The sequence below is a fragment of the Numida meleagris genome, chromosome 1 (genome assembly GCF_002078875.1).
Source record: "Numida meleagris isolate 19003 breed g44 Domestic line chromosome 1, NumMel1.0, whole genome shotgun sequence".
Classification (NCBI taxonomy): Eukaryota; Metazoa; Chordata; class Aves; order Galliformes; family Numididae; genus Numida; species Numida meleagris.
The window spans coordinates 111,046,952-111,074,013 of NC_034409.1; the positions used below are offsets into that span (position 1 = coordinate 111,046,952).

A 27,062-nucleotide genomic window follows, 5' to 3' on the forward strand; every position below is an offset into this window, starting at 1 on the left:
CTCTGGAGAGACCTCATTGTGGCCTTCCAGTTCTTGAGGGGAACCTATAAACAAGATGGAGACTGACTTTTCACACAGTCTGATAGCGATAGGACAAGGAGGATCTGTTTTAAAATAAAAGGGGAGATTTAGCTTAGATGTTATGGGGAAATTCTTTACCCAGAGGGTGATGAAGCCCTGGCACAGCTGCCCAGAGACACTGTGGTGCCCCATCCCTGGAGGCGCTCAAGGCCAGGTTGGATGGGGCCCTGTGCAGCCTGAGCTGGTGGGGGGCAGCCCTGCCCACGGCAGGGGTTGGGGCTGGGTGGGCTTTGAGCTCCCTTCCAACCCAAACCATTCTGTGATTCTACGATCCCCCCTGTCCTACTGTGCAATTCCCAGCAGTGCTCTAGCTAGGCCACAGTTATACCGCACCTTCAGCAGCTTGAAGACGTAACATATGCTCCCTCTTCAAGATGGAAAAATGGAAAAAGAAAAAAAAAAAAGCCTACATCTATCTGTAGTAAAGCTGGAGGGCTGAAAGAACTCAAACTTTAATCAAAAGTGTTGGAACACTTGATGCTTTGCCTACAGCCTTGGTTCTGTAGGCTAAGGCTGCTGAGGGAATTTGCTTTCATCTGGAAGGGGGAAAAAAAGCCTCTAGCCTTTGCGGTTATGGAAGGAAGCCTAACAACGTGACCCTGAACACCCTAGCAGCTCAAAAAGTTAACGGCAAATGCAAGGACTCCAGCCTTTTCCTTCATAACCTCATGATTCAAGGACCTGGATCACGATTTTTGAACCCATCCAACACCTCCGGCCACCATCCTCACAGCTCCGACCCCAGAGCTCCCGGGCCCCGCGGGCAGGAGGGGCGGGGCGGGATGGAGCGGGAAGGAGCGGTCTCCGCGCCCCGGCGGCGGCGGGAGGAGGAGGAGTCTCCGGCGGAGCCCGGGAGCCCGCTCCGAGGATGTCTCCGTCCCACTCCTCCTCCTCCTGCCCCTTTGCCGCGCAGCCCTCAGCCGGGAAGGGCCGCCGCCGCCGCGCAGCATGGCGAGCCGCTGTCTGCGCCTGGCCGCGCTGCTCGCCCTGGCCGCCTGCCCCAGCCGGGAGTACGAGGGTAGGGAAGGGGCGGCGGGCAGTGGGCAGCTCCGGGGAGCGCCGGCGGCGGGCGCTGACCCCACGGGGGCGGCTGGGCCGCAGCGCTTTGTGCCGTGGGGGTCTCGTCTATCGCAGAATGGGAATTGGGGTGAGCGGGTGCCCAGCTCGGCGCTGGAGGGCACTTCGGAGGGTTTCGTCGGGTTTTGGTGTCCGTGTGGGGTTGGGTGTGCAGAAAGCTCGTCTCAGTATGACAACTGGGGGAGTAAATGGGGCCAGCTCCTTGTGCGTCTGGTGCTTAGAGTACGACCTTACCTTGTTTCACTTCTGATTCTTTGAGTGGGTTTTAGCAAAACTGGAAATAAGCTGAAACATAGGCCCGCTTTCATGGCAGAGGAAAATCCACGTGTAGCTCTGCCCGTTCTTCTAAAGCAGCTGCATCTCGTCAAGTTAGAGATAGCTGCCCTGACAGACTGTGCAGGTGAAGCCGGTGTAAGCGGAGGAGGCATGCGGTCATCATTCAACAGGTGTGCTCAGCAGAGATGTGTGGTCAGAACAGAGCCTGTGAAGGGGTTAGGTGTGGATCCAAGTGCAGGTGTATTACCGTGGGTTGGTGCTGCAGAGAAAACCAGGTAAGGAAGGTGTCAGTTCCCAGCTGTGGGGCACTTATGCGCACTGTGGTGCTGTGCTTTGCAGCCTGAGCCATCCTTTCTGCAGCGGTAGTTCTGGTTGTGCAGGGGCATGAGGTGGCATAGCGATGGTGTTTGAGTCCAAGTTAGTTTTTTTTTGTTGTTTTTGCTGGCTTGTTTCAGCTAGCTGCTTTCCAGCATGAAAGATGCTGAAGTGCGCATTTGTGTTTTTCCTTACAAAACATTAAGGTATTGGATGCATCAGCTGCTAAGTCAACAAAGACAACAGAGGTTTCTATCCTGGCATTTCTCGGACGACTGCTGTGCTGCCAAACTCCCTTTATTTTTTTAGGAAGATGACTGAATGCCTTACTTTGTGGTTCATGTCAATGTTAGTCTTCAATTAGTTTACAGAGGATGCTAATATCCTGTTCTTCTCTTTCTTCCTGAAAGGCCAAATGGAACTTCTCCAGTCTCAAAAACCCACTTCTTGCATGTCATCTTCAAACTGTCCACACAATAGCCTGCTTGTTTCAGCTTTCAGTCATTTGCAAGTCCAATTTTCCTCTTATGTTTAGTGTCAAAGGCTCCAAATACTTCTAGCTATCAGCAGTTGTATTTATGAACCCTAATATTGAGTTAAAGCTTTATGCTCCCTTTCTTTTGTGATATTTGTTTGCTTTTGTTTTTTAATAGAGAAAATGTGATCTCTGTTCAAATCTTTGTTCTTGCAATGAAATCTAGTGAAACTGTAAATAGGTGTTTTTTTTCTCAGTGTCACCATCTGCAACTGTGCATATCAGGTAACAGAAAGTCCATAAGGAAACTCAAATAGCTTCTTAAAATAATTTCAATAGGATGTATATGTGTGTGGCAGCCTTGAACACAGATTATACGTGCATGTACTTTAATGATCTGTTACTAGGGGGTGAATGCTTTCTTGTAGACAAAGCCAAAGAATCTGTTCTAGAGCCACACAAAATGCTTATTTTCAGTAATGGATTGTTATTTAAACACCAGAAGTAGTTTAATCAGCTCTTGAATTCATAATTTGATACAACTGAAATTTTTAGTGTAGAGCTTTTGTGCACCATAACCCAAAGGCTATCATGAAGAGTGTACATATTTTATTTTTTTTCTCCTCTAGGGACTAAAGAGTGTCTTTATTGACTTTTCCTCCTCAGGTTCCTCTTGCCTTCCCCTGGAGCCCTTCCCGTCTCTTTTTTTCTGATTTTCAGAGTTTTGAAAAAACTATATAGATCCTTATTACGTGTAGCTCAGGCGGAACACCTGGTAGTGCCAGATGAGGTACAGTTGAATGTATGGATGTCTTTTGATCAGTGTTTTGGTAGTGAAATCCACTGGCACTGCATGGGGAAGACTGCTGTACCCGTGTTTTTACACGTTTAGTAGACAGATGTAAGGAAGAGTCAATCTATGACAAAATTAACGGGAAGTAGTTATGCTGCATTAAAAAAGCAGCTGTGCATTAGAGTAGGATGTTGTTGGGTGAAGGGATTATGAACCTCGAGAGATGCTATAAAGGTCACCTAAAGCATATGTGATTTTATAGAGCTGTTCTCAAAGCCTGTATGAGATGTAAGTACATGAAAAACAATATATACACGTGATACACTTTTAAACATAAATATGTATTTACATTAAAAATGTGCAGATGGAAGTCTGGTTGTGGGAAGAATAGCTGTGTCACTGTGGGGTGAGGGATCTGTTGGTGAGTGAGACATCCCAGTGCTGCAGCCGTTGAGAAGAGGGGCCGTTGTTGCCCATTTGAGTTTATGCTGTAACTAGACTAGAGACAGGAGAAAAGTGACTATGTATGGCAAGCTGTAATAAACCTAGCATTGCAATTAATGCCTTGATTCCTACTGAGAGTTCCTTTCTGTTAGAGTGGACTGAAGAGCAGGCAGGGAGCCATATCCAAGCCCCTCAAACAGCTGGTGTCCTGTATTGCCAAGGGTGGGGCCCCTTGTGTCAGCTGAGGTTTTTCTTGGTGTTTTTTTAATGCAGCTTGCTGTCTGCCCCTTAACCCTAGGTGACTACTTCTGTAGAACCATGCGCAAGATCCCCTTTTGTCCTTGGTTCTGTGTGTGCTGGTCCTCTGAAGCCAAGTGCACTGATACTGAGTGTGTGGAGAAGGCTGACCTGGGTATCCCATAGGCTGTCTAAAAACAGAACAGAAAGGCACTGCCTGCCCTCAGATTGCTTGCAGGCCAAGTGAAAGACAAAATAAAAACAAAAGTCATGCCATTGCAAGCAGATAATTATGTCCTAAGGCACAGCTTTATTCTAAGAGTTGTCCTCTTGGACCAGTTGGCCACTCTTAAATACGTTTTAGGTAGGTGGATGACTGCATGTGCACTAACAAGCAAGACTTCCAGCAGCAGAGAAGCCTAGCAAAAATGATGTTCTTAAGTGACCTCAGATACAACAGATGTCTTGTTTATATCCATCAAGAATATTATCATTCCCTTGATGCTGCATTTGTATTTTCTCATGTGAAGTAGGCCATCCTCATGAGCTGTAGTAAATTCACTGAAAACTCACACCACTAACTGGTGCCAAAGCATTGTGCATTTCTTTCTGTGTTGTTTGTAGCCTCAACTCTCTGAAAGCTGAAGGCAATAGATGTAATAAGTAGTATTAATGAAATACACTTATTTTTTCTCCTCACTATACAAATATGAACAGGATGGGTAACAACTGAGTCTCATTTGTGGCTGATGAAGGTGCAAGGAAAAATATTTGGCATGCTGCTTTATCAGTGTTCTGTTGAATGAACCACTGGACTGGAAATTCAAACTCTTCATGTATTTCATGCGTAACCTTAGGCAAGTTGCACAGGTTTGCTTTGCCCTTCCTTGCTTTCCTCCTCTGTAAATGAAAATAGCACAAATGTGCACCATTGTGAAGTAATTGGAGATGCTTATGTGAAAAGTCTACTATATAGATACTGATTTAGAGTAGGATTGGAGTTTGGAGATGGGCATGGGCTTCATCTTGCGCTTTCAGATGCCTTGATGTACTGCTGATAAAATTTCCCTAAGTGACCGAAGTCCAGAGAGTGTATGAGGAGCACTGTTTACAGGGATGTGCTGTGAAGATATAAAAGATGAATCCTGTTTTTCTGTTGTTTTTTTTTTTTTATTTTATTTTTGACTCCGTTTTGAAATTTCTTGCAATTCAGTTACTGCAGATAGGCCATCTCAGAGGGGTCACTGAAATTGGTAATTCCTCACTTGATTGTCTCACAAATTATAAGATGTCTAGAAATATACTTACATTTTTAGGTAGTCCTGCATCTTGAACCCCTGTCCAGTGCTGCCATACATGAAATTAGGCAGTACAAGGATCCTGAGAGTATTTTCATTGGAAGAGGTTATTTCCAAAGGATTGCTCTACAGCCTACTGGCGTAACGGGAGTGGAGAGCATTGAGAAGACCCCATCACTCAAGCTCTCATCTCTACCTACCTCCACCATGATCACACTGTCTTTTGTCCAGAAAGTTTACCAGTAATCACACAATCAGAGAACATCCTGAGCTAGAAGAGACCCGCAAGGACCACCCAAAATCAAACCCTACATCTGAGAGCACTGTCCAGATGCTCCCACAACTCCAGCACTCGGGGCCATGCCCACTGCCCTGAGCAGCCTCTTCCGTGCCCACTGCCCTCTGGTACAGAACCTTTCCCTAACCCCCAGCTGCCCCTCCCTGACACAGCTCCATGCCGTTCCCTCGGGCCCTGTCGCTGTCCCCAGAGAGCAAAGCTCAGCGCTGCCCCTCTGCTCCCTGTGAGGAGCTGCAGCCGCCATGAGGCCTCCCCTCAGCTCCTCTGCTCTGGGCTGGACACACCGAGGGGCCTCAGCCACTCTTCATATGTCTTCCCATCTAGACCCTCCCCATCTTTGTAGATCTCCTTTTGATGTTATCTCATTGTTTCATGCCCTTCTTATACCATGATGACCAAAATAACGCTGCTGATAGCAGGCATTCTTTGATTTCAGACTTGTAAGTGAAGTGTAATCTCATAGTTCATGAAGTTGTGATATATACTGTAATTTAGTATTGTCAGTCTATGCCTTTCATGCTACTTCCTGTGAAGCTTATGAAAGTGCAAATGTATTTTTTGCTGACGGGGGTAACAAATTTAAGTTTCCCTCAAAATATTTTGCTAAGTTTTCTGCTTCTGGAATGGCTGTGTTTTTTGGTGGTTTTTTTTTGGTTTGATTTGATGCATCAAGATACGTGATATGTGAAGTACTTACAGTATGCTGTCTGTTTCACAAGGCACTCAAACTTTTTTTTAGAACAGTAAATTAAAAGCTCAGTATGCAGAATACTACAGGCTGGCTGTGTGAGTTCTTTGCCACTGCTTCTGGCTATTAATTATATTTAAAAGAACACTATTAAAGCTGCTCTGACTGAAGATTTATGCTGCAATATCTTGAAAGTAGTTCCAAATTAGAGGTTTTAATTTTAATGATTCTGGTGTTTCCTGTAACTCAGAATGGCTCTGTAAGGGCTCTACCACACAGCTTTAGCTTGTGCTTTTGCATATCTCAAAATGAAGAGAGACAGGGTTTTGTATTTCTTCAGAGACACCTGTGAAAGCAAATTAAAATCACTCAAATTAATGAATGTGGGAAGCTCAACTTTACCAATGTCTTCTGTTAGTTTTCCTGAACAATACTGGCAAAAATTTGTTGTGATGTCTTTGCTGCGTACCGAGTACACAGAAACTTGAAAGCAACAGTTATATGGAAAGTAAAGTTCTATCAAGTGAAAAATAAGGATGATTAGAAATCCTTCCCCCACCTCACATTATTCTTTAACTAGTGTTTCTTGGCAGCTGCACATTTTTTCCTCAGAGAAATGTCTAAAATTACATCTTCCTCCTAAGTTGCATGAAGGTGGAAGGAGAATGCATTTAGCATGAGAGCGCATTAAGAGCTTGGTACCAGCATGCCCAAGTGACCTCTAGTGCATCCTCCAGTGGGCCTGCTGAGCTGGGAGCTGCTTTCTTTCACCCTGCAGTGCTCTTTGGCACAATATAAGCAGTGGGGGTGGGATGTGCGTTGTTGCTCTCACTGGTGCTGAGCCATTCAGCTGGCCTTCTGCAGCACATCCCTGGAGATGGAGGCACTCCCAGCTGTATCAGATCGCCCAGCCCCTGCCAGCTCGTGTGACGATAGCTGGGGAAAGCCAAGCATTTTTGGCAAAGATTTTTGCCATTCGAGCAGATATCACTCGTACAACTTCATGCTTTGTTTAATGGATAAAAATGTATCTGCGTCTGAGGACAGATGACATAAGTGGGATTTAGGCTAGAAGCTGTTTTGAGATACCAAGTTTTGCTTGATGCTTGGGGCCTAAAAATAAATTAGTGAGAATACATGAAATTATGGGTGTTCTGGTTTGCTTTTGTGAGATGCCAGCGGGTCGTTTTGAACTTTTTTTCAAGGAGCAAAAAGCCACATCCAAAACATGCAAGATGCATATCAGAATAATTCTCGAATGTATTGATTTGTTTGAAACTGGTGAGTAAATACTCACACACATATATGTCTTTGATTTGTACAGTGTTCAGACTGTGACATGCAGCTGTGTCCCTTGTAGAATTGCAGAGGGAACTTCTGCAGCTTTGGAGAAAAATGTACAGCAATAAATTTTCTGTTACTGCTATCTTTTGCTGCAGTGCAGTGGATAAAAATATACATGTGTGAGAATATTTCATATATGTAATTTGGATGATCTGGAAGCTTGTGTTATAGTGAAACTTTGTTTTGAAGTTTCTAAAATTACTATGTTGCTGTTACAGAAGGAAACTTTTTTTCAGTTGTGACAAATCTTAAATTTCACACAGCTTTGAATAGACAGCTTTTCTTCCAATTTGAGATGGAATTGAAGACAACTGATTTTATTCTTTCCTATTTTTTGCCCCCTTTCTCTTTTCAGGAAATGTCACTGCTTTTTAAGGTACCGGATTTAGGCCTGCCATACATCTGTATGCTAAGAATAGCATGCATTCCATCACAGTTTAGAATTAGTCATGTATTTGGGCTTCTCCAGCAGTGCCTTGTCATGCTGCATGGCTTACCCAAAGCCTACACTTAACCAGTGTGGGCTGGCAAATGGAGTCACTGTGCAAAGTCTGTCTCCTCTGTGGCTGTCTCAGGAAAGCTGTAACCTAGTAGGGTCTGTGGGCCTTACTTGTGTCCTGCCGAGGTCTTCTGTCCTGACAGCAGCTGGCCAGATAGGGTGAGATGTTGCTTCCGGCCGCCACATGGTTGCAAGCTGCTGCCAATTACAGTTCTCTTTAAAGTTTTCAATTTTCGGACAGTGCGCTTAAAATAATGACTTAATTTGCATCTTCCCATCCTGAGTCTGTCCATTGTGGCTTTCTAGTTATAATGTGTCACTCCTAAGTCAAACAGGCTGGAGTTAACATGATTCTATTCAGCTATTCCTGAAGATTAAAAGCATGTTGGCTTGCAGACATTCACTGCTCTAAGCTGTTTAGATGCGCTGGCAGTGAAATGATTAAATAAAAAATAATAATAAATAATAGAACATATAACAAAAAGGTCTTCCCTATAGTTTACTTTTTCTGGGAAAGGAGTGGATGTGAGCGGCACAGAAGACGATTGCATGTTGAAAGGGAGGTATGTTCTTTATTAGTGTAGGAGGAAAGAAAGATGAGTTCTTGAAGGTGTTTTCTGTGAAGGCATCTGGCCGGTAATTTGCTTCAGCTTTGTATCACTGATTTTCATATTTTTAAGGGAGCTGGTTAACCTCTGTCTGCATCCCCTTTGGGAATGGTTTATCTGGTGGGAGAACACACTTGGAAAACTGTGGCTGAAAACATTCATATGAGGAGGAAGTACCATTATTGCTGTTATGTATGCTGTGCATCGTATTAAGTCAAAGTGGTTGGGGGTGTTTAGTTAGGGAACTGCCATAGGAAGCTCCTGTAGCTCTTCAAGACTTAAAAAGCAGTATGACTTGTGTATGGTTGCTGTTTGGGGTAAATCCATGCACTCCACTGACTTGTCTTTCCATCTGCCTCACTGCTACTTTGGTTACAACATGTGGATGCATTGCCTTGTTCAGAAATTCCTTTATCAGGAATCACATTTTGAGTTTCTCTCTGGTACTGATACTTACCATAATTACATAGGAAATCTATGTGAGAAACAGGAGATAAGCATAACTATGAACATGCATTGACTTCTAGTTTAAGGAAATGCGCAATCAATTACATCATATGAGTAGTTCTCTAATAAGAGAGGTCAACACCTGCATAAATGATAGCAGTGCTGTTGGTGTATCACCAACACCTTTTCATCCTTTCCTCCAGTGCACTGACAGTTTGCAGCTGTTAACTACCTGAGAACTTGTTGGTGATGTGTCTGACGGTCTCTTCAGAAAATATGGATGCCTGAATTCTTTTTATTTTTTCTACTTCTGGTTGGTGATTCTGTGTTTGTTTATAACTGGGTGTTGAAACCAAGAATACTAAACAGTGCCTATAAATGGCTTCAAGGCATTTTGCACCCCTTAGACACCAGTAATGGCAGAAAGCATGCCCTGCAGCACCAAAAGTTCTTTTGTTTTATTGTTATTCAGAATCATCCTTTTGCAATAATTTTGCCTGCCAGTTTGCTTAGGGACATCTTAAATGTGTGGCATATTTATAAAATGCCTTTGACGTTTTAGATATAAAATATATTAAAACACATACGTTGCTTGTGTGCAATAAAAAACAAGTTGGAGCTCATCAAAAGGCAACACATTTAGTTTATGACTGTCTGTTTTTCCTGTCGGAAAACTAAGCCAGTTTGCCAAAATGAATCGGTACAGAGGAATTAAAAATAAGTCCTTCCTTTCGGTAACAAAGTATATACGAAAGCCCCTCACAGTGAAAGTAGGTTCTGATGTTTTCGCAGCGGATGAATATTGTTTTTGAAGTACAATTCTGTTCCGAGTTTACTCTTTTGGCTGTAACAAAGTTATTCTTTATTTCGCAAAGATAGTGAAAAGCAGGAGGATGGGGAAAAGAAAAATTCCATACTGTGGCACACAACACAATAAATTAATGTGTTGCTAATGAATTTTGTGGTGTGGAGGCTGATGCTTCCCAGGGTCCCAGTTCACACTAAGAAGCGTTCTCCAGAATATTTTGGGCCTGATTTAGATGAGGGCACTGTGGTAAGCTGGATGGACAAAAGGCAGAAATGCACCAGGGAAAGGTGTAACAAAGACCTTGTGTCTGCATGAATTAGCTATTGCACTATTTAAATAAGCTTTGACTGGAAAGCCCAGCACAGCAGCACTGTTCAAGCAACAGCAACAACTTACGTTTTGGTTTATGTTTGCTTGAATGGTTCTTTTAAAACCGCACTATGTACGTCTCAGTCACTTGTAGTTTCCTCTGAGGAAAGTGCTGTGAGAATCACTGCCGTTGCAGTGAGATACTCTGTGTATGAGCAGGGGAGGAGGAAGACTTGGCAGGCTCCACCGTGCTGCAGTTTGCAAGTTCATACAGGATTGCATCTCCTCCAGGCTTGTAGTTCTCAGCCATCTGCCGTATGCATACTTCGGCCCCGTAACAATCTCCTGAAGACTACTGAAGTCTGGAGCATGTATTACATAGGGGTGCTGGCTGATGGATTGCTCCTACTAACAGTTCTTGCTGGGAAATCAAATTCTGTAGGGATGGTTGAAACCAACATGTATCTTCTTTTTCCCAGTGTATCTGCTTTCTTTTCCGGGAAGCCAGCTGGATTAGGGATTTGGTGAAATGGAATGCTCTTCTGTCACATCATGCTTGAGGCACTCACCCAGTTTCACATTGGCAGATGTTGGCATGTGGTAGGCTGCTATGGAACCGGTTGCTTTGCGAGCAAAAGATGCCAGAGAGCCTCTGTAGTGCCAGGGGGCAAAGGAGCAAGTGCAGGATATAGCTTGTGTGACTCCTCGCTTTCTGCTGGGCCTTGTGCAACAGAGGCTGGCAGCGGGGCAGGGCTTACTCCAGTGGCTGCACCCACCATCCCCACTCCACATCCACTGAGCAGAGCCAGGATGGTGAGTGGGGCCCACTGTGACCCTGGGGCCGTGGGGTGAGTCAGCTCCCAGATGGAGCAAAGGGACTTGGAAGGGTTGCAGGCTGTTGCAAGTGTTACGGGGAATGGGATGTGTCTTCGGTGTTTGACCTCCAGCTGGATTTTGGGTTAAGTTCCATCTCATTTAGGGTGTATTAATTCTTAGTAATGATTTAGATGTTGATTTCATTTTTTGCTGTGAGAATTTTTACTACCATAGTGCTTTTAGTATAGATTTTGTTTGTTTAGTATTTTACGTGCTCCCTTTTTGTAGATATATGTCAGGCCTGTATAAGAAACAAGTAGATTGTCCGTCTGTCTTTAACAAGCCCTGAAATCTCACAAGGGAGTTTTTCAGACATTGATATTTCTCTAAGTGTGAAATACAGTGGGGTCCTATACTGTCTTTATGCGGCGAAAGGTCTGATCTTTGGTATATGCCACTTTTTAATGAAATAGTGAAATATTTTGATGCTCAGAGAAGAAATTTGAGTGATGTGACTAGAATTCAAACAAAGCTGTAAATCTGTTATATAAAAATGTCTCTTTTGCTCTGAGTTTGGCTGCTGCTTTCTAAGAGCCTCTAGTTTCTGTCTTCAGGATGTTTATGGAGCTCGAACAGTTCTTCTGTACTAAACTGTATCTGTTGACAGCTGAGATTGGTAGAAGTAGTGGTTAAAGGACTATATCCTGATTAAGTGAACTCAGTAATATGAAGTTGTTTGCCTACTTTGCTTGAGGGAGTTGGTCATTCCTGCCAGACTTTGCTCATTAGTAGTAGATGTCAGCCTCAACAAAAGGACTCCAGGTTGCTGCTGAAGGTGGGGCATGGTTATGAAGAGAGGATGAGAAGTCTGCAGCATCTACTGCAAGGACTAGGAAAATTTGATTTTCCATTTTGTTTTCAAGTGCATACCTTTTGAAAAACATATGGATTGACTTTCAAAATATTTCTCCACACAAAGTCTGCTCTTAGAGTTTCTCTCCAGCTGCTCTGGTCACCTCTGGTGTTTCTGGTAGTTGCAGTGAATTTTCACTGCCCTTTTCTGCCACGTGAAGGAGTAGGGTGTAAATGTTGGAAACTTGGCTGTGGTGCACTGAGGTCATGAATTTGTTTAATTGGTTATATTGGTATTTCCAGGTTTCTCTTTTGCCTTAAACCAGCAATTAGGGTTCCAGAGACTAAGGAAATTTATTTTATGTTGGCTGATTTTTATTTATCTAGCACGGGGCAGTTGAAGATGCAGGTTTTCTGAGCATTGATTTTGGCAGTAAATCTATATATTTTTTTTAATATAAAGCTAATATTTCTTATAAATCATGTAATTCCAGCAGATGTCATTTAAAAAAAATCACCAAGTGATCAAATTCTGCTGTAACCAAAGCCATCAATACAATATCGGTATTTCTTGTAATACTCTTGTGATTTCTGTGATGTGTATGAATCATTAGTGAAACTGAGATTTCCTCATCCATATCCTCACAAATGGCTGTGGCAACCACTTTCTTTCTGAAACTTGTTTGTCTTCTCATTAGAAATGTGAGAACATGGAGAATATCCTTTCAATTGGGAATTCGCACTGAAAGGAATATTAAAGAAAAATGAGTTAAGGTTTGGTGGGAGCATCTCAAATGTTCCTTTAAGACGTGGATTATATATTCTGGCTGTAGCAAACTCTTCTGAGTCTCCCTTAGGACATAATTAACATTCATTAATTTAAACAAAATGAGCAAGCCAGTTCTCATCAGTTGGTTTATACAACTTCTGTGCTTTTGGCTGTGAACTCCATGACAAATATTGTTTGCTTTGAAGCAATTTTTAATACTAGTCTTCAGGGAGAAATTGAATTCCTACCTCCTGATTTTTGACAGCAGTTATTTCTTTTTGTCCTCCACTGATTAGTTTGCTATTAAATTTTAAGTTCCTCTGTACCTGGTGGGTTTTTTTGTTGGTTTTCTTTTTCTTTTCGAGTTCCATCTGTTTTTCCATCTTCTTTGCTTAGTTTTTGACCTGCTCACTGCCACACATGGCCGTGAGTAATTTCTTCAGCTCTTCCTCCCTAGTGCAATGCCTGTGTTTTTGCTTTCTTGCTACCTTTGCTAAGCAGTAGCAAAGAACGAGAAATCCTGGAGTCCTTGGAAGTCTCTTTCCCTTCCAAGGGGTCCTGGAGTATTAATACCAAGCACGCTTGATGCTTTTGTCTGTTTGCAGGTGCTATGGACTAGATAGCACACTTTCTAGAACATGGGCTTTGTAAACCAGTGTTTATGCTTCATATTTCGCTGAAAAGTCATTTGCTCACACAGGATTGGAACTTAAAGTACACCATGATAGAATTCTGTACTATAGTTGCATTTATGCATAAGAAGTAGTGAGACAATGCAAGATAACAAATTAAAGCTAGAAAGTCCTTCTTGAACCAGTTATATATATATATATATATATATATAAAATATATATAAATGTTGGATCATTACATATATTACAAAAAAGTTACATGTGTATGTATTATATATGTGTTTTTCTGAAGTGGTGACTTAAGCAGAGAAGGTAAGGAAAAATTGTGCAGGGGAAGTCTTCAAGGGAGCTCAGTGCCAGTACAGAATATACAGTAGCTCTGTGTTGCTTCAGACGCAGTAGGACTCCAGATATAAAGGAGTGAGATGAGATCACAGACAGGAACTTCAGTCAGTAACTTCACATTTTTCCACTCTCCTCCTATTGTTTTCTGGGATCTTGTTAGAGAGTTTCTTTGGAATAAAGATAGCTCCTGATGCTAGCTTTCAAGAATCAGGATTACTGTCTGATAGTTAAAATTGAGATTTTTGTTTGTTTGTTTGTTTTTTAGAGAACCTTTCTTTTAGTCTCCATGTAAGATCTGAAAAATATTTGTAAAATGGCAGAGCTTCCAAATAACATTGACATGTTATTTATGTGAATTGTAGATAGAAGAGAAGAAAGCAGTGTACCTGGTGCTGTACTATTAAAGGTTAGATACTGAGTTGTGCTGGTTTCCACTGTCTGCATCAAAAGTAAATAAAATTTCTTCCATCTATCACCAGTTCAGAATAGATCAGACTTAGTTCTCAGTCTCTTCCTTTGTAAAGTTACCCCAAAGTCCATTCTATACCATAGAATATTTTAATAGAAGGAAAAAAGTGCTTATTGAAATATGCTCACAGATATTATTCCTCTAGATCTTAAAAGTTAACAATCTATATATACATATATACGTGGTAGTACTTTTTTGCCTCTTCAAAGTCCACATTTGCCTTTCTAGCTTGCAGCCTTCTAGTCTACCTAGTGGTGCACCTGCCTGTAATGTATTCTGTCCTCTTGTGCTTCACCCAGGGAAGAAGTCTGTCAAGTATTTTGTTTCTGTAGAGCTTTATGAGTAATGCAGGCTTTATTTGTTATAAATTCATATTTCATAGAATATCCCGAGTTGAAAGGGACCCTCGTTGAACTCCAGCACTGGAGGCCATGCCTGCTGCCCTGGGCAGCCTGTCCCATGCCCACCGCCCTCTGGTGCAGACCCTTTCCCTAACCCCAGCTGCCCCTCCCCTGGCCCAGCTCCATGCCGTTCTCTCGGGCCTTGTCGCCGTCCCCAGAGAGCAGAGCTCAGCGCTGCCCCTCCGTTCCCTGTGAGGGGCTGCAGCTGCTGTGAGGCCTCCTCTCAGCTCCTCTGCTCTGGGCTGAACAAACTGAGGGACCTCAGCCGCTCCTCATTCATCTTATCCTTTAGACCCTTCCCCATCTTTGTAGCCCTCTTTTGGATGCTCACTCATAGTTTTATATCTGTCCTGTATCGTGGCACTCCAACCTGCACTCATTGTTCAACCACACAGCACAGAGCAGCTTAGGACAATCCCTCCCATCTCCAGTTGGCAGTGCTGGCCCTGCTGCACCCCCCAGGTACTGTTTGCCCTTTTGGCTGCCAGGGCACGTTTCCGACTCAGATCCACCTTTCCATCAGCCAGGACCCCCACATAGATCCCTTTACACAGGGCTGTTCTCCAGCCTCTCATCCCCCAATCCCATGTGGAGGTTGCTTCATTCCATGTGCAGAATCTGGCATTTGCCCTTGTTAAAATGCATATGGTTGGTGATTGCCCAGCCCTCTAATTTATTAAGATCTCTCTGCAAGGCCTTCCAGTTACTTCTGCTCAGCATAGAAGATAGCATGAACTCTGGAATTCTTTTGTGCTACACAGTTTCACACCACAAAGGTGCTGGTCCTCAGGACCTCATATCGTGTTGAGAAGTTCCCTGCCATCAGGTTTTCATCCAAAACTGCCATAGTTCTTTGCCCTTTCAGGTAGCTTAGAGGCAGACTAGTCATAAAATCATAGAATGGCTCATTTGGAAAGGACCTTAAAGTCTATATGTAGTTACACCCTGCTACTATGGGCAGGGCTGCCCCCACCAACTCAGGCTGCTCAGGGCCCCACCCAGCCTGGCCTTGAGCGCCTCCAGGGATGGGGCACCACAGCATCTCTGGGCAGCTGTGCCAGGGTCCCGCAGCCCTCCGGGTAAAGAATTTCTTCCTAATATCTAATGTCCCCTCTTTTAGTTAAAAACCATTCCCCCTCATCCTATAATTATCAGAGCATGTAAGAATTCAGTCTCCCTCCTGTTCATAAGCTTCCCTGAAGTACTGGAAGGCAGTAGTGAGGTCTCCAGGCTGAACAACTCCAAATTCCTCAGCCTTTCTTCATAGAAGAAGTGCTCCAGCCCTCTGATCATCTTCGTGGCCTCCTCTGGATCTGCTCCAACAGCTCTAGGTCTTTCTTATGCTGGGGGCCTCAGACTGGGATGCAGTACTGCAGGTGAGAGCAGAGCAGAGAGAAACAATCTCCCTCCCTCACCCTGCTGGCTGCCCTTCTTTTGCTGCAGCCCAGGATACAGTTGACCTTCTGGGATGTAAGCACACACTGCTGGCTCATGTCAAGCAGCTGTTGTCTGAGGGTGGCTGTTGACCTGAGTACACAGTCCATCCAGTGTCCTGGGGGGCTCCAGCCAGCCCAGCTCTTGGAAAACTTAAGTGAGATCAGATGCGTACAGATGAACGATACTGACAACACACCTACATAGCTTTGTTTCAGTAAGACAAAAGCTAATAAGGCCTCTGCCTGTTCTCATGATTTCAAATCTCTAAATGTATAGATAGCTGTGATTGTGAGTTTGTAAATAAGATCAGTCAGGAAGAGGCCTTAGAAAAGAGAGTGCCACTGGTCAAGCTTGTCTGTAGGCAGTACCAGTCTCCGAAGTCCTGATGGAAGAGGAGGGTTTGCTAGCAGGGTGCAGATGGGAAGTCTGCAGTTCAGGCTATGGAACCTCAGTGGAAAACGGGGCCACAGGTGTAAAGAGTAGAATTGCTATGACAAGCCAGTGTAGAAAGCAGGATAGGTGAAGGCATGCTGCAGGGATATAAAACAACTGGAATTTTCTTAATTGCCAGGAACTTTGTGCTTAAATTAGGTTATTGCAGTCTGTTTGAGCAGCAGCAAAGCTGTAAATGGTGAAGGTGAGTTGATGTTTGACGGGATGGGGCAGAATCTGAGTTGAACTGTAGGCAAGTATGAGAGCAACAAAGAAACGAGCAGTACTTGTGGCTGTCCATGTCCAGACCACAAAAAACATATGGACAGACTTTGTAGAGCCTCTTCTATTTTGTCAGTGTGAATTCTTCTGTTTCAAGAGCTGTCTATATTTTCCATGCACAACTCCATAACTGCTGTAAATAATGAATTCTTTTCCTTCCTGTTATACTTATGCTCTTAGACTTAAGCTTAGACTCTCTGTGTGCTCAGAATGACAAATAGCTTCATATTGCATAATAATATACGTTAGCTCTGTTTTAGTAGCTGTAATGTAGGGTGTTCACTCTTCTTGAGTATATAGGTTAAAGAATGTACATTCTGTTCAGCTGAGCTGATTTATGTTTCAGTGTTCATGATGCATTTTTTCCTCTCTTTGGTAGCATTTTGTGGTATTGTGACCATTCCTGATCACGCAGAGAGATGCTATCTTTATTTTTTTAGTATTATTTATTGATGAGTTCCTTAAGCAACAATGGAACTTGAAGTTCTCACAGCCTGAACAAAGGGAATATTTTTCTCCATTCTCTCCCTTTTGGCTTCCTGCTGGCATAATATGTTGCCATTCTAAATATTCAAGGACTTGTTTTGTTCATCTGTCTCTTTTGGGTTTTTCTTTTGTTTTGCTGGGTTTTAGCTTTTTAGCAAGATTGCCATCAGATTGAGCCTTTTTAAAGGAAAGGGCATATGCTCTTGGGCCTTCTCTTGACAGCTTATTAAAAAAAAAAATCACAGAAACTGACTTCTTCCTCATTCTCTGCACCTTGTTATTTCCGTGTTTTTGGATTCATTGCCAGATTAAACAGACAAAACAAAACCTGACTGTCCAGTCTGAAAATCAGTATTTCATGATGTTCATGTACATAACATTCTGAGTTTTCCCTGTGAGCCAAGCCCCCAGCTTGACCCCTACGGCCCATGTGCTTGATGAATCATTGTGGTACCTTGTGGGATGCGCTGCTCAACAATCAAGGGAATGTGGTCCATGTGGGAAGGAAACCAAGTGCAACATAAGATGAGTGATACTTCTGTTGCAGACATACCAGTGTCAGCTCTGAAGTATGTCTTTTTTAGCCTGTTTAGACTTTTTTTTCTTAACAGAAATCATCACTTTATTTCAATAGCAGAAGCCATTTTATCTAGTTCTTAAATGACTTTTGGTTGAAAAACAGCTATATGTATATATATTTTACAAGTCTATTTTAAGCACGATGTGACGCATGCTATAAGCAGTATGCCTTCCTCATCCTGACACTAAACCTGTGGTTATACATTTGTAGTGAAGCGAGACACCAGGGAGCAGCCTCTGACTGTACTGTATTCCCTGGGCTGCACACATGTGTTGGCAAGGGAGTTTGTAGCCTCTCCTGAAGTCTGCCAGCTTTTCCTTGACTGCTGCGTTAACGGCCTTCTGCCTGGGTTGGCTCGGAGCCACCTGAACAACTTCCACTTCTATTGCCAGCCTGCAGGGAAGAGAGAAATAACGCAAACCAGTGGTGGAAAGTGTTCTGCTTTGGATTTGCTGTATCTAAGATATCGACATATGTACGTAAATGGGAGCGAAGTTAAATGTTATTTTGCAGAGCGTTTCTTGGTTAAGCACTAACTTCTGCGTTCATGCTCTTTCCATCACACCAGTGACTTCTGTGAGAGTAAAAGGTATGGACATAGCTTGCCTTATTCTGAGTATGTGATTTCATGGAAATAAATGGGACCTTATGCCAGTAGTATTGTTTTATGTGTCATGCAGCATTTGCCCACATGTGAAACAAGTTGTTTTGTTAGCTGACTACATACAGCCGTAGTAGTTTTCTTAACATGTGAAATTCATCTGTTCTGAAACACCTGTAGTGCTTGATGTCAGCTGCAGAGTTTTTTCATAGTCACATTAGGTCACAGATGGCAAGGAAAGGGAAAGAGATTGTCTTCTGGGAAGAGAACCTGTGTCTGCATTTTCCTAATCGGATTCATGATTTCTGAGTAACTGGGTGGCTTTATTTCACAAGGCACAAGCTACTGCTGGCTCACAGACTTCAGACATCACTGACCTCTTTTGAACTTGCTAGTTATGAAGCTTTCTGTTCTGCATTTCAATTGGGCTGTAGTTTTTTTGAAGGAGCTGTACTTTGATGGAATCCTATAGGAGGCATGTCTGTTGAAGCAAGTTGAAACCTATGCTTTAAAACATGGTGTTTGGATCTTAATCAATACAGAGATATATAGCCCCGAGGGTATCTTCTTGATATGGAATTGCTTTCTGTGCCTTGAAGAGCTTACACCTGCAAGAAACAGAAGCGTAACAATAGCTTGTGGGAAGCTCAGGTCTGAGCTATCCATGTGTGTATTTCCTTAAGTACAGGCAGGGAAGTTGCTAGACACCTCTGGAAGTTAATCATCCAGGCTAAAACATGTGAAATTACTGGAAAACGTGTTAACTTGGTCTGGATAATTGAGCTGCATTTGGTTTCAGGAATATTCTGAGGTTCTCTTGGTATCCTCTACTTCTCAGTTAATCACAGCTCTTGCTGAATGCAGGATTGCTGGGTTTCTGTGCTTTCGCTTGCATTGCAAAGACATTTAGGACTACTGACCGAGTCAGGCAGGAGAATGGAAAGTGATGTGGCCAGTGGGAACATCCTCTGAGGAAAGAAGAGGCAAGTGTTGTCTCTTGAGTTGCAGGGGATCTTGAAGACTGCTTAAAAGGAGCAGTCTTGATAGAATTGCATTTCTGTATCAACCCACATGTAGGAAGGTTCAGTGCAGGTCAGTATCTATTGAATCAGCTGGCACTTCTGCTGCTATGTATTCTGCTTTGATTTCTGTAACAAAGTTCACATTTATTGTGTTGGTTTGTTGTTTTTTTTTTTTACGCCTTACAGATCAGATGCTACAGCACACTTGAGTGTGCAGTCAGCTTTTAAACAAATATTGAAATGCCGCTGAGGCTGATAACATTTACACATGAGCCTTGCAGAACTGGGACGTTACATTCAGCCAGTAAAGGGTGAGATTAAGAACCCAGCTTTCCATTTTTACTACTGGCATAAAATGAGTACAAGTGTTTTTACACACAAAGTAAAGCTCTCATATGTGAAGGTCATGAAGGAATTCCCAACCACTGTCCTCTGTTTTGAAGAAGAATAGAGAACATGTGGATTAAGTCTTTTCTTTCCTCCCAGTATCAAGCATTGCTCATGTCTGCACACTAGCGAAGAGGCTATTTAGGCTCATTTATCTAGCTTTGTTTCTCTGTGTGCAACGTAACAACTATCGGTATTACAACTGACTTGTTTCCCCCTCATTTTTTCTTGTTGTTTTTTTTCTTTTCATACAACTGATTCTGGAAATTGGCCTTAGCACTGTATTTTTAGGGTTGTTTTTGTTTTACATTTCTCAGCAGTGTTCCAAAATTTGGAAAGCACTGATCTTTTCTGAACTACATGTTTAAGTGAAGAGGTACTATATTTAAGACTTCAAGGTTGAGTATAATGTAAAGCTACAACTGGCACATTGACTTCAACTACTGGTTTTTATCACATATGTTGTGATTTTTAGGTAATCTTTGTAAACTCTAAGCAAAAGATTGTGATAAAGGGAGGGGAAAAAAAAGGCTTTAGAAACTCCATGGTGGAAAGTGACAAAACAGTATTTCTTGAAAACATCTGAGCTGTTACTAATGGGCAGGACTGTAAGTTTCAATTTGCCTAGTACTAAACAGGAGAGGAGGATATACATCTGTTCTGAATGAAGCCCTTATCACAGTGTAAGTGTAGTAGCCTCTTCAGTGCCTGAACTTGTATGACTTAGGGCAATAAACGGTTTAAAAGAAAAAAAAAAAGTTTGTGGTTGTTTCATGAATAATACTGTTACAGTCTGTAGTGTATTTTCAATTGATCCAAGTCAAGACTTAAGAAATTTGCCTTTTAGTCATGGGAAAAACAACTTTGCGTGGCTGATCTGCCTCTTGCAGCCCACATTCTTTCCTTTTGTCAATTATACAGGATTTATAACACAATAGCACATTAAATGCTGCTCATGTACGCACCTGTGTATGCAATGTCTGCCTTGAGATTGTTCTTGTGCCCTGACTCTGCCAGCAGACCCTCATGGGTGAACGTTCTTGTGTGCATCCCAAAGTCCGCCCACATGGAGTTACTCATGTAAGCAGTGACATCAAACAGTGGGAGCACAAATCCTTGTTCCCTTTGTCCATGTGGATAAATCCCAGTGACCTTGGTGTAGGTCTTGTGCTGAATAACTCAACTAATATTTGTACAGAGCTGTAGGCTTTAATGTTCTGGTTATTATTGTTGGTACTTTGTTTTTTTCTGTTTATTTAAAGAAACCTGAATGGTGTTGATTTCTCTTTTTGTGCATTTTCATTATTCTAAGTTTTTGCCTTGCTTACGAGGCTTTGGGCAACCTGGTCTAGCAGAACATGTCCCAGCCTGTGGCAGGGAGGTTGGAGCTAGGTGATCTTTAAGGTCCCTTCCAACCTAAGCCATTCTGAGATAGTGCTTGTTGGAATTAGAATCATAGAATGGTTTGGGTTGAAAAGGGCCTTTAAGGTCATCTAGTTCCAACCTCCCTGCTGTAGGCAGGGACGTCTCCTTCAGGTTGCTCAAAGCCCTATCCAGCCTAACTTTGAATTAAATGATCCAGTGAGAAAATACCTGTCTTCAGGTTGGAGAAAGTGCCAAGTTTTTGTTTACTTGTTGTAGAATCAAGATGGCTAAGCGATTCTTGATAGCTTTTCCAGTTCTGGCGAGCGTTGAAGTGATAGGGCAGAATGAGAAGTTTGCTTTCCTACTTCAAGTTATTACTGTATAGAAACTGAAAGATGTTTTTGTGGAAGTTTCCTACCCATTGGAGAGGTTTGCCTGCCATGGACTGAAGTGGTGCGCCTAACAAACATGATGGAATTTGGGATCTTGTTTTCTGGAATAGTTCTTTCTATCTGCTAAGAGCTTGCACAAAGGAGTAATATACTTAAGGAAATGAGTTCTTGAGTAAAACTGAGGGAGGGACAGCAGAAGTCCTCTTAAAACTTCCTCTGCTGTCTAATAGCATTTGTCATCCTTCTTTGGCTAACTAAACCCTGCAAACTGATTGCAGCTCTTGGCTGTCAGTCTTTGATCTCAAAAGCTTTTGCAGACTTATTAATAGGGAAAGAGACGGATGATCAGATCCAAGAAATATAGCACATATTTTCCTCAGTGCACGTTTGTCTCTTGTGTGTTTAATTAATATATCTTATATTGTTTGCAAATGTGGACCTGACGTTGGAATATGTGGTAATTCATGAATGCAGCTGTATACCTCCATTTCTCTGCCTTTCTTTTTCAGAGGACCAAAGCCAAGAGAGCAAATGTTGGCCTGTGTGTGTGTGGAAATAGTCATCATGAGAAAGCAGCCTTCACTGGGTGTAGACTCTGGTACTGTAAGAGCAGAGTACATCATCAGATGCTCGACATGAAACATGAATGTTTGCAAGCAGTTTTGAGTGAATTTAGGGTCAAACAAGTGGCCTCCTTAAGGATGGGGAGACCACTTCAGGAGATGCTTAAATGTTTTGTTGGATGGGAATTGGTGAAGTCTCTTAGGCAGACATCAGCACTCTTGTAGGAAATTCACCAAGCACAAAATTCACACAGGCAGAATTGCTCTTGAACCTTTCAGATGAAAGCTCAGAGCAAATGAGTAACTGTTGCATGGCTGAGCGTCTCATTAGCTTGCCAGTTTGAACACTAAATGTAAATGTTTGGAGAAGAATCAGATTTCTTTTAATGAGTTCTACTTGTGCAAGGATTTTTACGTCTGTCAGCACGCTCAAACACATACTGTTACCGCTCCCCCTGCCCTGTTTTGGGGATATCCATGGATTTTTTTTAATCCAGCACAGACTGCTGGGTGGTCAGTGATGGACAGTACTAGGACTTTTCTGTTAGCTTGCCTGCAGTTGCATAAAAACACTCAGCCCTAGTGAAATGTAAGAAAAGAGAAAGCTTTCTTGTCTGACCTCTGTTTGCAAACATGTAGTGATTATTTTGTGAACTAAGAAATCTCTTTTCCTTATTAAAAAAAAAAAAAAGGATCATCAAGTTCCACAGGTTAATTTCATAGCAGATATGTGTTAAAATGTTATTTTTGAGGTTTTTCTTGTAGTCTGCCAGAACAAAATCCACAGCCAGTTTCTGTAGGATTCTGCTATAACATATCCCATGATGCAGGGTAGCAAGTAGCTTGTTGCTTGTCATCCTTGGGAAGAACCAGTTTTTATACTGTCACTCCTGGGGTAGCAGCAACGGGGAATTAAGCTGCCAAGGCAGGGGCTACCTGCTGATGTGGGCCAGCTTTGCTGTTGTGCTGCTGTATTTACACACCTAGCCAGGTAAGGATGCCTCTGTCAGAGCAACATGGGTGGGGGACAGAGAGCATGTATATGGAGAAGGCCACAGGAAGGTTGGAGAGCATCCAGCACCACTGCTGTGTAAGTGTATGGTGGTGTAGATGCATCTGCCTAGAGCCAGCCTGGCTGGTAAGGGACAGCCTGGTGCTTGAGGCTGGTTCTTCATGGCACAGCCCCACTCTGCTGGGCAATGTGAGAAGACATCATGAAAAAAATGGGAGTGAGACCCACTGAATGGAAAGCAAGGGAAACTCTTCAGCAGTTCCCACGAGCCAGGCCTGTTAAGATTATTAGTAGTGATGAAACATTGCCTGTTAGAAGAGAAGCTCAACTACTTTCTAACTATAAAATGATTAGGATGTAGAAGTTGTTAAATAATACCTTTCTGGGTGAGTTCATTTTATTTGTTTTCGTCCACAGTGCATCACAGCAAATCTTGAAGGACAGGGCCTTATTTTAGAGCAGTGAACACCTTTATAAGACCGATTTTTTTACTGGAGGACTTTCAAAAACATTTAATTATTTTTTGTCTGTGGGACGGTAATTAAGAAAGAGCTCACATAGCCCTAACTCGCACTGAAATTTAAGTGCTCAAGTCACTGCACAGCAAAATTTGAACAACTGTAGAACACGTTACCTCACTGTTTTCATTTTTAACTCTCAAGCAAAGTAATTAGCTAAGAGTGTCCCAATTTCTGACAGAATAATTGATGCTTAGAGGGGTTTTCATTTTACATATCAAGGTTTTCATGAAGCCCTCGGGGATCCCAGCTTGGTCTTTAATATTATATGCTCATATTTCAAGTGCAATGAAATTTATGTTGAGAAGTTTTTAAGATGGCATCAAAAATTCAATAGCAGCAACAAAAATAAAGAATCCAGAGAAACATTTCCCAAGTGGTAGGAGGTTTGTGCTGTGTAAAACTCCAGATTACAGGGGGGAGCTAGAAATTAGCTTCATAAGAACTGAACTCAAAGCCTTTGAAAATTGGTACAAGAGTGCCCAGTGATAACAATCAGCTTTGAATGAGAAGAAATGTAGTTCTTGCTGATTGTATTGAATGCATGACTGTATTCTTTCCCATGCAGGATTCTAAATGGTTCGCATAGCTGCCATATTGGTGCAAGGCTTAGGTCTGAAACGGGGTGCACGTGTCCTTCTCTTCCCTGCAGCTCCCAGAAGGTGCTGCTGAACACCATGAATGTGTTGTGAGTGCTGGGCGCTCGTTCCTGATGTTCTAGCAGTAAGGCAAGATGGGTCATGGGCAATGCAGAGCCCAAACTCTCACGAGCAGTGCTGCAAGTGATACTGTGCAGGGAAGTGCCCTTTTGCAGGAGGACCCTATGCATGCAAGTTTCTCCCATGGAACAGCTGCAGATACTGGGCTGAGTTTCTCTCTGGGGTTTTGAACAAAATGGCAGGCAAGTGGATCAGGGTACGTAGGTTTGCCATGGATTTAAGCTCATTTACTTAGCCTGCTGGTTGCTGTGCGCTGTTGTACAAGGAGGAGAGGGATTGCCTCTCCCTGGCTGGTGGAGCAGAGGAGAAGGTGCACTGCCTTCTTTCTGGTGGCTTAAGCTGGGAATTTAGAGCCAATGGCACATGTAACGTACATGAAAACATGTACGGAGGGAAGCAAGCTGAAAAAAGTTGTGATGCAGGAATGATGCATTGGTTATACAAAAAATCTTGAAGTAACAAAATATATTTTCCAGAGGTCGGTTGGGTAGGAAGTAAAGTTTCAGTCGTTTCTGGGCAGTTTGGGTATGGAGTCTTGTCATGGTTTTATGATTTTTGTTACCGGTATTCCACATCATAACATCATGTAGAGCACTGGGAGTTAAAGAGTTAATGCTCCAGTTCCGTGGTTTGTCGATAGTTCCGGGTATACCTGTCTCAGAAGAGAAGAAGAACTACGTATTCCAGAGGACTGTTTACTTTTCGTTTCTGTTCAGAGGGAAAGATAAAACTGTTCGCATGTCACAAGACACCCTCATTTTCCCTTTCTGCTCATCTCTGCAGTGTGTGTGCTCCCTAGCTGTCTCGCCTTCAGCATTAGAGTAAGGCCTTTGGTTTTTGGACACTCTCATTTTATTTGATTTATTAGCCTCAATTCTAATTATATTGTATTATATTGTGTTATCTTGCATTCCAATATTATATTTAGTAAATCAGCTTTCCTCCTCAGATCATTGCCCCTGTTTTTGTTTTTAGGCCCATCTTCCTGCCCTTTCCCCTTTTCCCTTTTACCCTTTCCTGGGGCGTGGGTCCATGGGTCCCCCTGCCCCATTAGTCACGGAACCGGGCCAAAGCAGCCCATAAACCATTGACAAGTCTTTTGGCAGATGCCCATAGTAGCGTGGCTGACACAAACATTCTTTCTGTCACTCTTTTATCCTTACATTAAATCATCCAAGTCATTAATGCTTGTTGGGATTGATTTCAGCAGAAAATGGTGTGCTTTGCACATGAAATCAGTAGCTTACTGAGGAGCTTATGTTGTTTTATTAAGCCTAACTTTAAGCAGCAGCTTGTACAAACCATGCTTTTTGGGCCTTTGTGAAGGATGATGAAATGTCTCCATAGTTCTAATCTGAGACAGCTCTTCTGAGAAGCTTCTGGAGCAGAGTGCTGAGCCGTCATGGCATATGCCAGTTGTGTGCCAGATTTTAAGAAAGATTCCTCAGAGAGAAAAGCTGTATGAGCCATCCGTGGAGGATACTAACCTGGAACTCAGACCAGACTTTATGCTTCCGATTTTAACTAATGGCGTGCTCAAGAATATTTTGAAGGCGTTATCGTCAACCACCTTGCTTTACTGATGAATTGTTTGAATAGTTGTGCTCTTAATGGGTTGATTTTTTTTTTTTATAAAGCAGTTTCTACCTTCACAATAGGTTTATAGCTGTTGCATCTTTAAAAGTACATTGTATTTTGAACAACCACAGAAGACTGCTTGATACCAAACTGTGTTCTTGGAATGAGTGTAACTTGTGTGCTCTGGTTTCGGTATGAAAATCACAGAGATTTTAAAAGAAGCTTGTTCTTGTGTTACACACATTTTACTTCTGCTGATTGGCCTTATGGCTGTATAACAGCCATTTACACTATGGAAACACTTTATAGTGAATTCTTTGGAGTGTCCCATCACTTGTTCCTCCGCTGCTCAAAAGATCATGGAAGCTGAGCTTTCCATAGCAGAGGAGCTGTGACTGGAATTGTGCAACGAGGCATTGCACAGCATTGCTCTAGGAGTGGTGAGAGAGATTTTTATTTCACTTGATTATCAAATCAATTCACCCCTTCTAAATTCACTATAAATTGGTTCTGCTATGAATCTAAGCTTCAGAGAAGCCCATGCTGGTGCCGTTGCATAAACTATTGCATTCTAATCTTGCATGTCTTTTAGCAAAGCTTTCTTTTATTAATTTATATTTCCTTTCTTGCTGCAGTTTTTTCTCCTTATTTTTCTATTGTAGGATCTGGAATTTCACCCCTTGAAGATGACGAAGATGCATATGCACGCAGTAGATATAAAGGTGAATGTTTTGCTTATGTGATAATAAGGATCAGCTGGTTGCTGAGAGAAGAAAGCTTCCTTCTTTTTCTTTTCATGGATTATAAAATTTTGCAGATCCAGCTCCATGTTGTTACTGCTTTCCCCACAAGCCCCCATGGATTTGAGATCAAGATTTATTTTTTACCTTCTTTTTTTTTAACAATGGAAGTTAGACTGAGTCTCAGTCACCACTCTTTTATGCACCTGAGTAAGTAACTCTTGCACTGCCTTGGCTCTTGGAAGATCAAGTTTGCAAGATCATGAAAATCTGTGAGGAGCTTCTCTTCTTTCTTCTTCATACATCATAACAAAACCATCAATGATAAGCTGACTTAAAGCTTAGGCCTATTGATGGTAATGTATAGAAGTACATGCAAGAGAACTTGATTTTCATGACTTTTTTTCCATAAAATTGTTCTCATTTTAAGTTAACATGCTCTCTGAAATGTTAAGTGAAGTGTGTTTAACAAAAGAACATTTCCATTCAAAAATGAATAACGTAGCTGGAGGAAAGAGCAGATGGACATGCATGTTTATAAAGCTAATTCAGATTTTCTTCCATATTGTAGAAGATTTTGCTGTTTAGCAAGGCTGAGAAGCTTTTTGCTAGTACCAGTAAATCTTCCATTTACTATGTCAATTTCTTAAAGTCTGTCTCAATAGCC

At 42.3% G+C, this 27,062-nt stretch overlaps 1 protein-coding gene across 4 annotated transcripts in view; it reads left to right on the forward strand.

The window, feature by feature from the left end:
- The window catches only part of SRPX (sushi repeat containing protein, X-linked), a 43,942-nt gene continuing 17,827 nt past the window's right edge, over positions 948-27,062 (forward strand). The window contains exons 1-2 of one of the 4 annotated variants that reach the window (XM_021407885.1): positions 948-1,099; positions 26,291-26,377. In XM_021407885.1, coding sequence (XP_021263560.1) covers positions 1,030-1,099; positions 26,291-26,377 — 157 coding nt within the window. In that variant the 5' untranslated portion in view covers positions 948-1,029. Of the gene's footprint in view, positions 1,100-15,691; positions 18,088-26,290; positions 26,378-27,062 lie in introns of those variants that run through there. The other 3 variants (XM_021407892.1, XM_021407876.1, XM_021407897.1) reach the window with 3 other exon arrangements.